Source organism: Colias philodice, chromosome 6 (assembly GCF_061535455.1).
Source record: "Colias philodice isolate Cphi_HAF_F1 chromosome 6, ilColPhil1 Martin Lab GWU primary, whole genome shotgun sequence".
Lineage (NCBI taxonomy): Eukaryota > Metazoa > Arthropoda > Insecta > Lepidoptera > Pieridae > Colias > Colias philodice.
In genome coordinates, this window is record NC_143091.1 from 2935692 (window position 1) to 2951457 (window position 15766).

The 15766-nt window shown below is 33.1% G+C and overlaps 2 protein-coding genes across 5 annotated transcripts in view; both read right to left on the bottom strand.

The window, feature by feature from the left end:
* Positions 1 to 6758: 6758 nt before the first annotated feature.
* Positions 6759 to 10754, bottom strand: Ir21a (Ionotropic receptor 21a). The gene is made up of 9 exons (XM_089695857.1): positions 10038 to 10754; positions 9772 to 9968; positions 9539 to 9670; positions 9289 to 9450; positions 8938 to 9179; positions 8613 to 8753; positions 8149 to 8344; positions 7653 to 7851; positions 6759 to 7295 (listed from the first exon to the last, which is right to left on the bottom strand). The coding sequence occupies exons 1-9, from the start codon at positions 10752 to 10754 to the stop codon at positions 6759 to 6761; spliced, it is 2523 nt and encodes an 840-aa protein (XP_089551983.1).
* Positions 10755 to 11361: 607 nt separating this feature from the next.
* The window catches only part of Cda5 (Chitin deacetylase-like 5), a 78050-nt gene continuing 73645 nt past the window's right edge, over positions 11362 to 15766 (bottom strand). For 3 of the 4 annotated variants that reach the window (XM_089696072.1, XM_089696069.1, XM_089696073.1), the window contains 6 exons: positions 15448 to 15641; positions 14467 to 14692; positions 13843 to 14135; positions 13335 to 13479; positions 12872 to 13070; positions 11362 to 12672 (listed from right to left, as the gene is read on the bottom strand). In XM_089696072.1, coding sequence (XP_089552198.1) covers positions 12511 to 12672; positions 12872 to 13070; positions 13335 to 13479; positions 13843 to 14135; positions 14467 to 14692; positions 15448 to 15641 — 1219 coding nt within the window. In that variant the 3' untranslated portion in view covers positions 11362 to 12510. Of the gene's footprint in view, positions 12673 to 12871; positions 13071 to 13334; positions 13480 to 13842; positions 14136 to 14466; positions 14693 to 15033; positions 15260 to 15447; positions 15642 to 15766 lie in introns of all 4 variants that reach the window. The other variant, XM_089696070.1, reaches the window with a different exon arrangement.

Sequence of the window (15766 nt, forward strand, 5' to 3'; positions counted from 1 at the left end):
TTATGAAATTTCACCACATTGCAAATTATATATTATACAATTACAATTACAATTATTATAAATCGGTAAACTATCAAAGTAATTACAAACTTGCAAAATATGCTTTTCCGAATTTTCAGACAGACACACAATTTTATTAGTTTGTTTTAGCAAAGTAGGTACCTATACCTATACGCTTACGTCGCGCGTCGCGTCGTCGAAAACGGTGCGCCCAGAAACAAACATACCTAATTCAGTTACAATCCTTTTTTTGTTCCGTAATTTATTGTATTTATTCCAATACGATTTTTTTTATTCGTCGGCCAGTTCTACTAGGTATAAAAAGATAAAATTGAAATATAATTATTGTAGCGACAGCCATATTATGTTACTATGTTTTCGTAAATATGTTTTTCACCTTCCTGGTTATTTTCACATAATCTTATCTTATATATAAAAATGAATCGCAAAATGTGTTGGTAAGCGCATAACTCGAGAACGGCTGAACCGATTTCGATCATTCTTTTTTTATTATATTCCTTGAAGTACGAGGATGGTTTTTATGTAGAGAAAACGTAAATATTATGTACCACGGGCGAAGCCGGGGCGGACCGCTAGTATATATATATAAATGAATCGCAAAATGTGTTGGTAAGCGCATAACTCGAGAACGGCTGAACCGATTTCGATAATTCTTTTTTTATTATATTCCTTGAAGTACGAGGATGGTTCTTATGTAGAGAAAACGTAAACATGTACCACGGGCGAAGCCGGGGCGGACCGCTAGTCTAATATAAAAATGAATCGCAAAATGTGTTGGTAAGCGCATAACTCGAGAACGGCTGAACCGATTTCGATAATTCTTTTTTTATTATATCCCTTGAAGTACGAAGATGGTTCTTATAGCTAGAGAGCTAGTTAGTTTAGTTTTAGTGCAGTGGCAGTGTAAATGTTGTTGTTGAGGTTATGTAAATTTAACACTTTAGTTAACTACCAAGATATAAAGAAATGAGGATAGGACACAATAACTATTGGTTGAGGTATTTATAAACTCATAATATACTTTTAAAAAAATCACGTTTTAATAAATTTCTAGAATTAAATTAGAACAGCTGATTCAAAATAGCCTAAAAAATCTTAATAATAATAATTACGCTTCACAGCAAGAAGAAATGTACCATATGTACCCGCACAAAGTCGATATTGTGTTGCCTACCGTTCGACTCAATGGCTAGGGTTGTAACTACCTTTAATAATTATTACCAAACTAATAAACCGAGTGATGCGAAATAACCATAATTCTTTTAGAGTTTGATAAAATGATCAGGCAGGTATTTTCTTTAATCCTCTGAATTCTCGGTTACTAAATTGTATCGTTGAAATTATTCTTAATCGCGTAAATTTAATAAATAATCATATGGAAAACACTTTTCATTTGTTTTTTTACTTTCACGCCCAACTACTATACAATAATTACGTTGTTTCGGTATTTTGACGAGAAAACGCAGGAAACATCCGTTGTATCATTTTAGATAGATTGTATATTTTGTATCTGTAGAATTGAAATCAAAGCTATGTATATGTTGTCTCCATTCTTTTCTTATCGGATTGTTGATCCCAATGCGAATGCGTCACTTAAATTTTATAAAAGACAATTAAGAACATCAAAAATAAAGTGATACGTAAATATTTCACAGTGCAATATATTATGTAATTAATAATAATTATATATTTATGAAAAAATAATTACATCAGATTTAATAATAGCAATTGTTTTGAATGTACATAATATGAATAAATGATTACATCATAATAGTAATAATCACAATTGTTTTATTTCCCATTTGTTGCAACCCTAGCATATTTTCATGTAGCAGCAGAAGTACCTACACTGGCGGCGCGGCGGCATCGTGCGACATCAAAGGCATTGCCTTACTAGGTAAGTTTATAATGACTCATTTCTTTTATTATATAATTTACGTTTTACTTTTACAGAATCCGATTCAATGGATTATGAAGACGAGTCACACAACGCCATACGATAGTGATGATGAATGAACATTTCAACAAATGCATGCGTGTTTTTTTATGTTGTTTTGTAATTGTTAATTGTTTCTTAAATAAAGAAATAAACTAAATATTTAAATGATGATTTGTTATTTGCAACACAACTTTATATTTGAGATTCTTTACAAATGTATATTTAGTTTTGTATCATCAAATTTATAAATTTTATTCCATAGTTTTCAAAATTAAATGTAAATGACCATAAAAACATTAATAAAGTAAATCATTGATGTAAGGTCAGGGAACGTAATACATATATACATCTGACCATGTAGAAGCTAAGTCTTGTTGACTGCTGAAGTCTGTAAAGTTTTGTTGTCTGCTGAAGTCTGTACGCAATGAAAATGTCTGCCGTTTCGAAAATAAGTTTTTAAGACCCTAATAAATAAAATATATGAATGGCAGATCTGGTCAAATACTTTCAAAATTGTATTTTTTTCAGCACTTTCATAAGTGTCTGCCAGAATGTTATCCGCGTGATAATGGTCTGCCATTGTTATTTTCCGATAGTAATAATAATCTATTTTCAAATATCAAAATGGCAGACGTGGTCAAATGGTTTCAAAGTTCGCCAAAAATTTCCACCTGTCTTACCTAAGCGCGCGCCCCGTCCACCACTCTGGGCTTAGTGACTCCTCATCTCATGTATAGTAGGTATAGGGGAATCAACACACAAAAATCCAGGTCTGGTCAAATACATACAGGTAGCTTTGCGCTAGCTCTCTAGCTATTACTTCTTATGGAGAGAAAACGTAAACATGTACCACGGGCGAAGCCGGGGCGGACCGCTAGTAAATAATAAAATAATAAATAGTGTATTAGATTTGTTATTGTATCTTGTATACCTACGAATAATTATTCTTACGTCTTGTTGGGAAATGTTCAAATACCTACCTATTGAAATAATTTACTGTTACAAATCATTAGTGTTATTAGTTTTGAGTGAATAGGCATGGATCAGAAATTCAGAATATAATATGCTACTAACTACTCAAATACATACATGTTTACACAACAAACACCACTGACCTCTATAACTATAAGTTATAGAGGTCAGTGACCGTCAGTGACAAACACTATGGATACCTACGCTCGCGAATGCAAATTCGGTGATTTACTAATTATTGATACCTAGTCATTGAATTCGTTTTGAAATAGCCTGTACTTTGTAATTTTTAGTGTTATAGACATTTATAAAATGTGGTGCTCATTTTTTTGTAATAAATCATCCCGAACGCTATTGTATTTTCGTTGTTTTATTTCAAGTGAACACCTATACAATTTTGTCACGAGCCGCCTCTGGCCTCTGGGTGAAATAAACAAGTCAAATGATTTTTGTTCTAATTGTATTTTGGTAGTAGTTTGTTTAGAATTTACATTACCATTGTTTAATTTTTATTTTGTATTTGCAGTAAAATAAAAAGATGAAAAACTTCATTAGGTATATTGTACGACACCTCACTCTGAATCGCGCTAGCGAAATTTTTTCGTTACAGAGCACATATACAACTTTCGGACAATCTTCATTGAGGCCGGCCGGCAAATCGAGTATGTCGAGAAACTTCACTTATTCGATGGAGGTATTCTACCTTCCTTCCTCCACAGTTGTGGGACCCCGACCGCGACGTGCATTGAACACGCAGCTTTCTGATACTAGTAGCTAAAATCAAAACCACAGATATGTCTGTGATCAAAACCATAATTATATTTTTACCTATTATTTTACTAAAAGTCGAGTGCATCGAAATCGTAAATATGTTTTTCACCTTCCTGGTTTTTTTTTCCATAGTAAATAGTGTTTTTGATTTGTTGTTGTATGAATAATTATTCTTACTTGTTGGTTATGAAATGTATTTTGAAATAATTTACTTTTACAAATCATTAGTGATATTAGTTTTGAGTGAAAATGCTTGGATCAGCATAATATCATATTTGCTACCGGTAAAACCTGCTAGCTTTGCCAACGGTTGCAGACTTTGCCATAGCCAACTTCTGAGGGAAAAAGTGTAGTCACATCTTAATATCAGTTTTTAGTCATGTATGCATGCCTTTATAGTAAAATTTATGAGTTAAATGGCAAAACCGAATGAGATGTGGCAGCCCAGCTTGTTTTTGAGATGTAATTTTCGGCGGTTACTTTTTTCGAATTTTGGCGGTATGAAACTTAGTGCTCCGGAACTTTTACAAAAACAAAAGGGAAAAGCATTGCCTACGTAAGTATTTTTTTGATATTATGTTAACATAATGTTCTTTAGCTAAATAAAAGCTGATTTACTGTGCTACAAGCTACCTTTACTTCGCAATTGGTATTGGTAAATTCAACAACCCCAATCACAACGTCTGTGATGGTGACTTTGCCATGTTTTGTTGGAGGTTAGGGCTGCCACAAAATTTCTGATGAATATTTTATCAAGTTTAAAATAACAACAATTTTTATATTCAATCAAGATCATATAAATAAGAATTTGTCATTGTTTAAATCTTTTAGGAATGTCGTGTAATGTGTGATATTAAAAAAAAAGTTAGTTAGTTTAATGAATACTATTTTTTTTTTTGTTTTATTATGTAAAACAATTCAAAGTTAAGAAACTAACTAGAAGTAATTGATTATGTTTTTTTTTACTTTTACTAAATTGTTCCTACTACGAAAACATTTTTATTTGACAACCCTAACCCTAACTTCTTCTTATATAGGAAATATTTTGGAAAGGTTGGTGAATTTGCCACCTTCTTAGAGAGTTAAATTACCAGTGCTAAATAATATAAAGTTTTTACTTTATTTTACGGGATATAGGAAGAGTGCAAATATATTACTTTTTAACCTCATAAACTCCAAAAATTTCATTTTTTCTTTCATATGGCAAATTTACCAGAAGTGACAGCTAACTTTGCCATAATTGTTTTTATGCTTAAAATATTATAATTTACAAAAATGAAATAGATATTTAGTAATAATGTAAATTTTCATGAAATTTACTACGTCTAGGTGCAGGTTACTCATTACGTTTTCATACAATTATATTTTTTTAAAGCGAATCAAACTTTTTAACACATGAAAAAGTGGCAAAGTAAGCAGGTTTCACGGTACTTCAAATACATGTTTTGATAAAAAAAAAACAATAGTGTAATGTAGGTAATAAAATAAAACTGCGTTTTATTGTAGGTAATCAATTTTGACATTATTTATTTCCCAAAATTACAATAAAATAGTTTACGCCAACAAATATAACTTTTATTTTTATAACAATCCTACTTCCTACTAATGCGAAAGTTTGTGAGGATGTGTATGTGTGTGTTTCACGCAAATACTACTGAACCGATTACAATGAAATTTAGCACACATATAGAACGTAACTTGGACACATTGAATAGGTTTTATCCCGGAAACCCCACGGGAACGGGAACTATACGGGTTTTTTTTTGAAAATGCGGGCGGAAAGCTAATCGTTCATAATAATATAAACCGTAGCAGGTGGCGTTTTGAAGTTTTGTCTACTCATACAGAAAAATGAAAACCACAGGAGATTGCCCAAGTGACTATGGCACTTGGTATCGCAATCAAACTTATTGTGTCAAGATGAAATATAGCTCAATTTAAAGCTTGATGTTAGTACTTTTAGATATGATTAAAGTTTTTATGTAAATAAGCCGCAGTTCGCGACAATAAAAATAAAACAATAGTTTTATTCAACACTTCAAAAAACTACTTAATCGAGTTTAAGCTAACGATGAACGTTAAGTTTTACATTTATTACATAGGTAATATTTTAATTTACAAGACAAATGTGAAAAGTAAATCGTAATTTAAACATTATTTCAAAATAACATCGAACAATGCGTCGAACACATTCATTTGACATTTCAAATAGAAACTATGACATATGACGTTTGCAAGAGAGATAGATATAGGTATGTGTCAAAACAAAACTTTTACTTTTATTTCTATTTATTCGGTATAATTACAACTTAATATTGATAAATATGATCATTATAAATACAAATAGGAATTAACAATATCACGAACACGTGACACAACTAGTATTTTACCGATTCCATACGTAGTCATACATGTTTCAAAAGAAAAACTTTTACTTTTACTATTATTTCAATTTATCCGGTTTAATTAAGACTTAATATTGATACATATGATCATTATAAATACAAATAGGAATTAACAATATAACGAATACGTGGCACAACTAAAATTTTACCGATACCACCCGTGGTCATTCTCCTTTGTGGGTCATTTGTAACAGGATGGCGGTTCTACAGCGAAAAAAGAAAAATGATGGTCAGAACGCTGATACCGGATACCTTAAGATACTGTAATATAAAATATTACTAGATTAGATAAAATATTATAGGTAGTATCTTCACCGTGTGTGACGCGCTTTACATTCACGCCATCTAGAGTTAAATCTTTATCATTTTTGTATACGTCTGTGTGTGTAAACGACCCTGTATGCAATGACAGATGTTAAAACGCATAATTTTACCGAATTGGGTGGATTTTAAGGCAATGATATAACATATTTCAATAAAATATAATATTCAGTAACCGCCATGACTATTCCTAGGTTTGATGACTATTCCAATTACGCAAAAACTCAAATAAACTAGAAATGTAGAATTCAGCGCCATCTAGCGGGATATTGGCTGGGAACAGATCGTTGCAATCACCTTAACTAAGGAACCCTTAATACACAATAATTTTATTCAGTTACATGGTCACCAAAGACTTTAGAAGCTGTATCTTGTCTTGATTTTTCCAGTGATTTACTTTTTGTCATTTCTATCTTACGTTTTTCAGTACGAATCGGTTTTTCATCTTTCATGAATATGTTTTGGACTTCCTTGTCTAAATCGATACTTGACTGTCTAGAATTCCATATGAAATCATCGACATTGTTATGAACCACGATCGATTCTTGGTTAATCTGTAATATCTGACTATCGAGAGTATCCGAAGATTCAATGCTTGTGGATCTTGAATTTATTTGAAGTCTATCAACTTCTTTTAAACTATCTTCAGGATAGCCTGTATTGATTAGATCTTCCTTGGATTCTTGTACTGTACTTTGTGGTCGTATAGTCCGACACCTTCGCGTGAAGCCTCCCATCCATTCTGAGATCAGAGCAGTAGCTGCTATGAGAAACCCGGCGCCAAGTAAAAGGAACATGCCCTGTGTATCCTCTAGTGTCAACCCTTTTTCTTCTAGAGAATTCGATGATATGCTTGTTGATTTTACCTATAAAATTTTAATATAAAGAAACATGATTATTGAAACTTTAAATTTAATGTAATATTTGTACAAAAAAAATTAAAAAAAATAAATTGGTTGTTTGTAAAGTAGGTTTACGATCGAGATATTTACGTGATAACGTCTTATTGGTGGCAGCGCTCGAGATGAGACGGGAGATCGGTCCGTCTCTCTCTCGTTATACCTGCGATCGCGCTCGTGAGGGTTTGGTGTGACACAAGTTTCACCCGACTAAAACGATTTTAAAAACGTTATCACGTTAAAAAATATATTTTTATTGCAAAGGTCAAAATCCAACCCAGTGATTATAACTTGTTTTCAGTATAGGAAGGGGAAGCACTTTACCGATAAAAGCTTTCCTGTACTACTCCTTTGTATTTCCCAGCGGACTTCATCCGTAATTTTGTCGATAATTCCTGCTTGTAATAATTTCCTTATATCGTTACTCAGTTTTGTAGTGTGTATAGAGTTATTAGGAAAGCCTATAGTCACACCAAATGGGACGAAGCATTCATTAGATATGTGAAGAACGGCCCGTTTTGATCTAAAATTGATCAGAAAAATTATCTAAACTCTAGAAAGGAAGAAATTCTGTAATTTGAACGAACATAATATATTTTGTGTTATGATTTATTATTTAATTTATATGTGTGTGAAAATTGTCCTGAAATATCAAGCAGTTTCATATTTTTTATGATAATATATAGATATACATATGTGTAAACTGCAGTAGTTTTAATATAAATTAATAATGAAGGACCGAAGTTAGATCAAATGGTATAGAATTTTAGCGACATCTATCTTTTATAAAACAAAACTTCCAAGTTCTCGCGAAACTTACTCAGCTTTAGAAAAGTTTGACTGTATGAGGTATTCGAGTTCTGCCTTTGATCCCAAAAACGCATAAGGCCAGAAAAATGCCTTAGTAATATTCCGAATGCCTGTTCGAATGTCAGGAACTAATTCCACTTTCTTTAGGAGTTTGTTTGTCATCGGGTCTGAGGTGTTTACGAACCATCTTTCCCAACCGCCTCTATCTGAAGAAATACAACAAGAACTTTTCAAGTTTTCCTAGAGATTCAGACAGTATACTATAAGGCTTTCGGTTTTGGCGATTTTACGTGAATCTTTTAAGTTATGTGTTATGGTACATATAATTAACTACATATTATCTAGAGGTAGAGTACATCGCAGTACAGCACCTAGGCTGTAATCCGATCAGGAGAATTATTATTTCAGTAAGTATTCAGATTTTATAATTATTATTACATTGGATCGTTAAAAAAACTTTCATTAGATTCTTACCTAATGTCCCAACCCGGTAAAACCCACTCAATAGCTGCTGTATGGTATCAACAGTTTCCGGATAAATTGGTAACGTTACGAACGCAATAATGCATCCAGTATAGCAACTCGTTATAATAATTGTAAAGAGCCAGTACCATCCTAAAATATCAATAATAATAAAGATCTTTAGCATAAGAAAGTGTCTCAGCTCTATCTACGATGCTGTTTATTTGTGTGCAAATATTACAATAGTTTTTTATAGGTAAAACTACGTCAAATAATACTTACCACTGAGGTTAACATATAAAAGATCAATGGTGAGCCTTACTTATAATATGCTTACCAATTAACAATCTAGTTGTAATCTTTGTGGTCTTGCTCCAAGAGTTCTTTCCAGCAAAAGTGAAACAATTTGTAAATGTTCCAAAAACATACCAGAACATATTTTCCACCTCACCACTGTTATTAATTAAATGTCTCAAGGTGTGTTTATCAGAAAATGCTAGAGGAAAAATTCCAATCAAATATGTGAAGGTTAATGCGACCCAAACATGCCAATGGAAAGGACCCAGAATCGCACGATATCTACAATGCAAATTAATAGGATACTTATTATTTCTACAGCATTTATATGTAGGTATAAAGTATCTAGACATTATTCAGGAAACCTAGAAGTACAACAGGCAATACTAACCGTGGAAGCGCTGTAGATGTTAAAGTAACAAAAACAGCACAATCCTGAGAATGTTGAATACTTAAATCCATGTCCCTCAACCTTTCGCCCGTCACATACAGTCCAGCTACTCCTATATCAGCTTTGCCTTGAGCTATTTCTTTAGCCACTGCATCACCAGATCTAATTAATAACATTATAATTTGTAATCAAATTAGGGTTTATTTGTACTATAGACTACAGTCAATTAATATGAAGTCAACATTTTTACCCCAAGTTTGAATCCCGTGCTTCAACTATTTCAATCGAGAAGTTATTCCTTTCAGCTAAAAGCTTAAGAATTCTTATTTCCACACCATCCCATGTCGTTTGAGGATCACCACTCTTAGTGTTCAGAGTTGACCTAAATATATACAAACGTTACAGTTAGTTACCTAAATAGATATAAGTAAATCTACTTGAAATATATAGTAGACGTTGAGTTATTTCACACAATTTACCAACCTCTTAAACACAAATGGAGGCTGATTGGCTGCAGCTATAAGAAATCTGTGTCCCGAATATCCCTCAGTCATTTTGGTTGGGAACAAATTTACGTTTCTCGAAAACTTCCCATGAGTCCAGGACACGAGGATGCGTGGCTCGCTAGAGCCCAAGCCATCCGTGTACAAATTGTGAGTATACAGTATGTATGGCGCTTCCTACATATTTTATTTTATTTTAATTTAATAGATCAATACATCATACGCTAAATTTCTGTAGAAACTTACCAGTGTGTTGTCATCATCTTTAAAGCTCTGACCAATAACAAGTAAATCAATAAAGACCCTAGATTGCGGACCTGATAAAAACTCTTGAACTGCCCATTGTGAGGCATTGGCTACAACAACCACTTTGCTCTTAGGTTGCTTTCCTAGTATCTTCGCACTTCTTTTAACATCATTTAAAAATAGTATGAAATGCAAACATTCCTGATTCGGGTGTAAAAGTTTCGGTTCCTGTAGCGAATCATTACTATCAATATAGCCATGTACAAATGATACAGGAAACGTTTTAAATAAATTTTGAAAGAGATACGTATTAGCTGACTTTATCTGACTGTCGTAAAGGAGAACGGGAGTACAATCATTCAAATAAGTTAATGTGATATTTTGTATCAAATGTATAAGGGACGGGGTTTGATCAAAGGCTCCATGTAACTTTAGAAAACGTTCATGCCACAACTCTTCGACAGTTTTCGGGTAACCATGGAAAACAGGATCGGAGGCTCGTTTAGTTATATTTTTATAAATTCGTTCCTCTTTTTCGTTAAAGATTCTATGAGGTATTTGGTTTTGCTGCTTCATTTTATGGTTTACATTATTTTTATGATGCCTTTCGACTAGTCCGCCACGGCTTTTTAATTCTTGCATTGATGGATAATACTCAATTATTTCCTTGCATTCTACGATATGAATGTAGAGCAGGAATAAATATAATAGTTGCATTGCGATGCGTTGATACAAATACTGTCTTTCAAACATCTGAGCAATTCTTTTATATGGTTTGACTTAGACCTTGAATTGAGTTCGTGGAATTTGATCAGGCAGGTGCTATGATTGAAATTACATTTTTTATGAGAACCTTGCCCACCCTATAAAAGTCGTCCTTGATCTAGCTAGGCTTTCAATGATAAGGTTGTCGTTAAATAATAATAACTAGTAACAAACTTGCAGTGTGACATTTATAGGTATTGAAAGAAATCACCGTGTTTTTTATAGGTGCATTGTATATTCATAAATGAAATCATCGTGTTCTCTGGTGTAGGTATTTAAATAAATTCAATATAAAGGTATTCATTTAGAGTTCTTTTAAAATCGTCTTTGAGAATGTTTAAGTAAAAATTAATCAAGTTCAAGTTCAATTATACAAATCATTTATTATTTTTTCCTATATTATTTCATAACTTAATATTCCATGTTGTAGAGTAAGTAATGAAGGAAAAAATAAACTTGATGTAGAACTATTTTTATCTTAAACAACATTTATTACTGTATGAGGATGAGGATGTTGAGGATTTTTTCAATGAGGATCTTTTTAATAAAAATGCGTTAGTTAAATTAAATAAATTTTATTTTCAGCACATGACATTCAATCACATTTCTACACAAGTAAGTTTACCAGAGTACAAATGGAAACTAATTATAATATTAAATATTCCAATATGTCTTAGATCCGAGTTATAATGAAATTGCCGGTGAGTAAAAATATAAAATACACAATCAAATAAATTCATCGTACAAAATGGTACTACCAATTTTAAATACTAATCCTATATTTACAATAATACTTATAAATATTACTTCTGTATAATAAATTTATAGCAAGCGCCTTCTAATTTGCATTTTAGCAGGCAAAAGCGTTAATCTAATTTGATATAAACTTACATCGTAATGTTGAATTTGATATTTTACGAAAATGAATGGATGAAAAGTGAAATTTTGTCAATTCAGTCGCAGAGACATGTGCTTCATCTCAAATCGATGTAGTCAGACGTCTACGCAACAGAATTTTCCATTATTTTTCCTAAAGATCCAATTTCACGATAGATAATATTGTCATCGTTCTATAAAAGTCTAAAATACTTACCCTAATATAAAACACTATCATTATATTTACAATTATTCATTATAAAAAAGGCAGTGTCAACCACAAAGCTGGCAAGATTAAGACCGTCTAAATTTTAATATGGCTCTTGTATAAAATTATCGGAAAACAGAAAATTGATTGGTAAAAATTGAATTCAGATTTTTCTTGTAAAAATATTGACATACCTATAACATTAAAGGATTTTGAATAGACGTAAATATGAAAATACAAGTATTGCAAACGATCATTGCACCAAGTATTAATTCTACAATACCAAATACTTAAATAATTATATTTTAGGTAGTTTTCGAAGTATTTCTCATCCTAGATGATTGAAAACATACAATATCACAGTTTCCAATACAATACGCATTTACTATCATCAATAATTAGTGTATTTACTAAAAATATCGAATCACATCTTCAACGAAATTGTTTACTGTCGTTTTGTTTGTGACCATCAAAACCTACATGGCACTCTTCGAGTTGGTGACAACACAATTTCTACTAAATGTCTAGTGAAATGATCCTTGCCTCATTGGCTACAAAATCGTTTTTACAAATCTCACAGGATCACTATCAAAGATGGATACGAGATCTTCTACTAGTTAACATTTATTTCTCTTCTATTTCGTTGTCGATGCGCGAGGATCTGATGCCGGTTTTTCCTGTCCAGGGGTAGATTTCCGGACACGGTTGGCATGTCCTCATGTATCTCACTCCGGACTTGTGCCAGAGATTGCATACTTTTGGATTGTTACACTTCTTGGGACGATCCTGAAATAGAAAATGATAGGAATTAATAAATTGAGGAGAATAAAATCTAATTCGATCAAAGCATATTGGTCCCAAAATACTTATGAAAGAACTGACTTGAATTTGAATAGGTACAAATAATTATTTATAAACAGCGTTTATTGAGACTTCTTTCTTTTCACCATCAAATGCAAAAAGGGTAAATTAAAGATAAGCTTACCTGGTAATTGCACTGGAATGGCTGGAAGTTATTCAGCCTTGATATTGGTGTCGGGTCACGGACCCACTGGATGGCTTGCCAGTTTGTGACAATCCAAACGTCCTTCATTTTGTTGATGAAATCTAGGAACATGATGAAACCTTCCTTGTGATGAGGTTGTGTGAACCAAGCGGCGTGGTAGAACAGTCCAAATGGTGCTCTGAAAAATAAATTACTTATTATTTATTACTAGTCTAAATAAAAAAAAACGTTTAGAAATGTAATATGACAAACTCCATAGGCGTCGACAGGCGATATGAGACGTCGACGTCGTCTCAAACTTTAGCAATTAGTTGTTACAGTAAATTTAACGTTTCTATTAGTAGGTAATAACATTACAATTTCGATATTAATTAAATTTAACGTTACTATTAAATAGCTGCTGTTTCTATTTATAGTTAATGCTTGATTGATTAAAGTTTACCTGTTTGTTTGATAATGTCTGTCAAAGTTCTTCAATATCATTTTATAGACTCCTTCAGCGTCCGGAGGATTGGCGCAGGCGTCACCCATTGAGCATCTGCCACCGTTAAGATCTTGCCACATTACCATAGGCACTTCCCAAACACCTATAAAGCAGAAATTGTTTTTTATTTAGTTGAAGTTAAAAATATAGTTATTGATATGTCGCTTGTTTTCTCTAATAATTATTCATAATAATATAGAGGCTATCTAAATGATTGTAGAATGTACAGATTAGAACCGAGATGTCCTGTTATTTTTAAGCTATTGCATAGCTTCTATCGCGGGCCTTGAGCGCGGGAACCGAATCGAGAAATTCCGTAACGAAAAAACCTCACGCTACCGGTCCCCACTCCGACGGGCACGGAGGTGTGGCTTGAAGGCATGCTATGCAATAGCTTTACCGCGGCAGTACCCGAGTGCCACACGTCTTTTTTTTTATTAAGATATAATAATATAATATAACTAACCTGGATAAGACTTAGTCGGGCAGGGTGGAATCATGCAGTCGTGGAACAATTTATAATCAAGAGTGTATGGCCAGCTGGGTGGTCTATTTTCATACACCGGCAGCGATGAATCATACGTGAAGTTGGAGTCGTATAACATTTTGAACATCTTATTGCCACCAACAGAGAGGAAAGGTGCTCTCATGCCTCTAACATCCTCCAATTTCACTCCACCGTATGCGGCCAAGATTTCCCTTTGTCCACCTACTTCTCTATTCCATTTCTTTTGAGAAAATTGCTCACCAAAACTATGACTGTAAATTAGAGCGGTTAAATTAAAATATGTTTGTCTAATACTGTAGCAGCAGAGTATTGAATATTAAACCATATTGTGATTAAGTTAAGATTTTTCTACATTACCGATACACCAAGAAATAGTATAAAATTCTAATATAAGTATATCTAGAATACCATAATTCCCTTGATAGAATCTAAACTACACTAACTATATTAATTGAAAATTAAAACTAGTGACCTAAAGAATTAATTAAAATAAATAGAAGTGATAGTGTGAAGAAAACTATCAAATTAAACCAGTGTGCGTGCAGTGTGTATACGTTGTGTGTGATAGCTATTGAGACTTACGATATAGTATGCGACGCCATCTCGTGTCCAGCAGAATATAGGTTCTGTACTTGGCTGTAATCGGTCCATTCGTGTGATACATAGAATGTCGCGGAGATTGGACAGCCATTAGGGTTAACACGGCCCTTATCGAACAGGTCCGCGTACAAAACCTTATTGAGGTCGTTTACCGAGTCGTCGAACGTGAGCAGAACAATTTGCGGAATGCTCTCGATGGGCATTTCTCCTGTTTGTTGTAGGAATTGGACGGCAATTGTGCATGTGAATTTTGGATTTGTGTCATTTGTGCCAGGAGAAGGAAAAGAAGAAGGTTAAGAAAGGTATAAGGCGAGTTAGGTTATAAAGTGGTAGAATAAAGGTGGGATTAGAAGAAAGGAAGAAAGAAAAAAATATTAATTAGTATATAATATTACCCAATGTAAATATACTAACACTAGATGGCCAAGAATAAAGACGGGTTAATTTTAAACAAAAGAGTTCGATTATTTTCCCCGATCATTTTCCGCATTAGTTCACCAAAGACAGTTCATCCCAGCGAAGAGCTATTCTTCAAAACTTTAAACTTACGATATAGTGTGGGAGGCGAATTCGTGACCATCTGCATATAAATTCTGTATTTGACTATAATCTGTCCATTCGTGAGATACGTAAAAAGTAGCGGTAATGGGACAACCGTTAGGATTAACTCGTCCTCTCTCAAAAAGCTCTTCATAATACATTTTATTTAAATCGTTCACGGCATCGTCGAAAGTTATAAGTACAATTTGTGGTGCTTCGTCAGCGGGTAAATTTCCTGAGATATTCAGCAAACTGATTAAATGTAAAAGTGGCAGCAAATAAATTATTATTACATTTTTGTCGAAGCGTATTGCATCCTAAATTATGCTTTCGGTTTCTACCAGGCGAAGCGACGGTATAATGCCTTCCCGATCTGGTGTTAACAATTTCATACATAATTAGTCGAGTGATGTTTAGACTTACCGGGTACATCTTTTCCACCACAGAAGCAATCTGGTAGAAGGCATACGTCCTTTCTACATTTGGCTGCAGTTTTATCAGGTGTAGGTTGAGGGTACACAGGTGCCGGTCTTCTAGGTGGGTTAGTGTAAATATCGGGACCTTCTGCAGTTTTAGAAACAATAGCAGTCGATGGTTTCAATGTAGGACGACTCCGTCTAAAAATTAGAATAGTAGTCTAATTATTATGACTTCCAATTCTGAATAGAACATCAAAGAAGGAAAAGAAGAAATGCTAATTTGAACAATAGATATTTACAGATAACAATATAATTAAAATGGT

Coding starts and splice junctions, on each gene's coding strand:
- Ir21a (XM_089695857.1), bottom strand. CDS start 10,754: ATGCAACTATTATATTTATTCCTGCTCTACATTCATATCGTAGAATGC. Junction 8,754..8,937: donor TACAACTAGATTGTTAATTG/GTAAGCATATTA, acceptor TTGATATTTTAG/GATGGTACTGGCTCTTTACA. Junction 8,345..8,612: donor TTACCGGGTTGGGACATTAG/GTAAGAATCTAA, acceptor GTATTTCTTCAG/ATAGAGGCGGTTGGGAAAGA.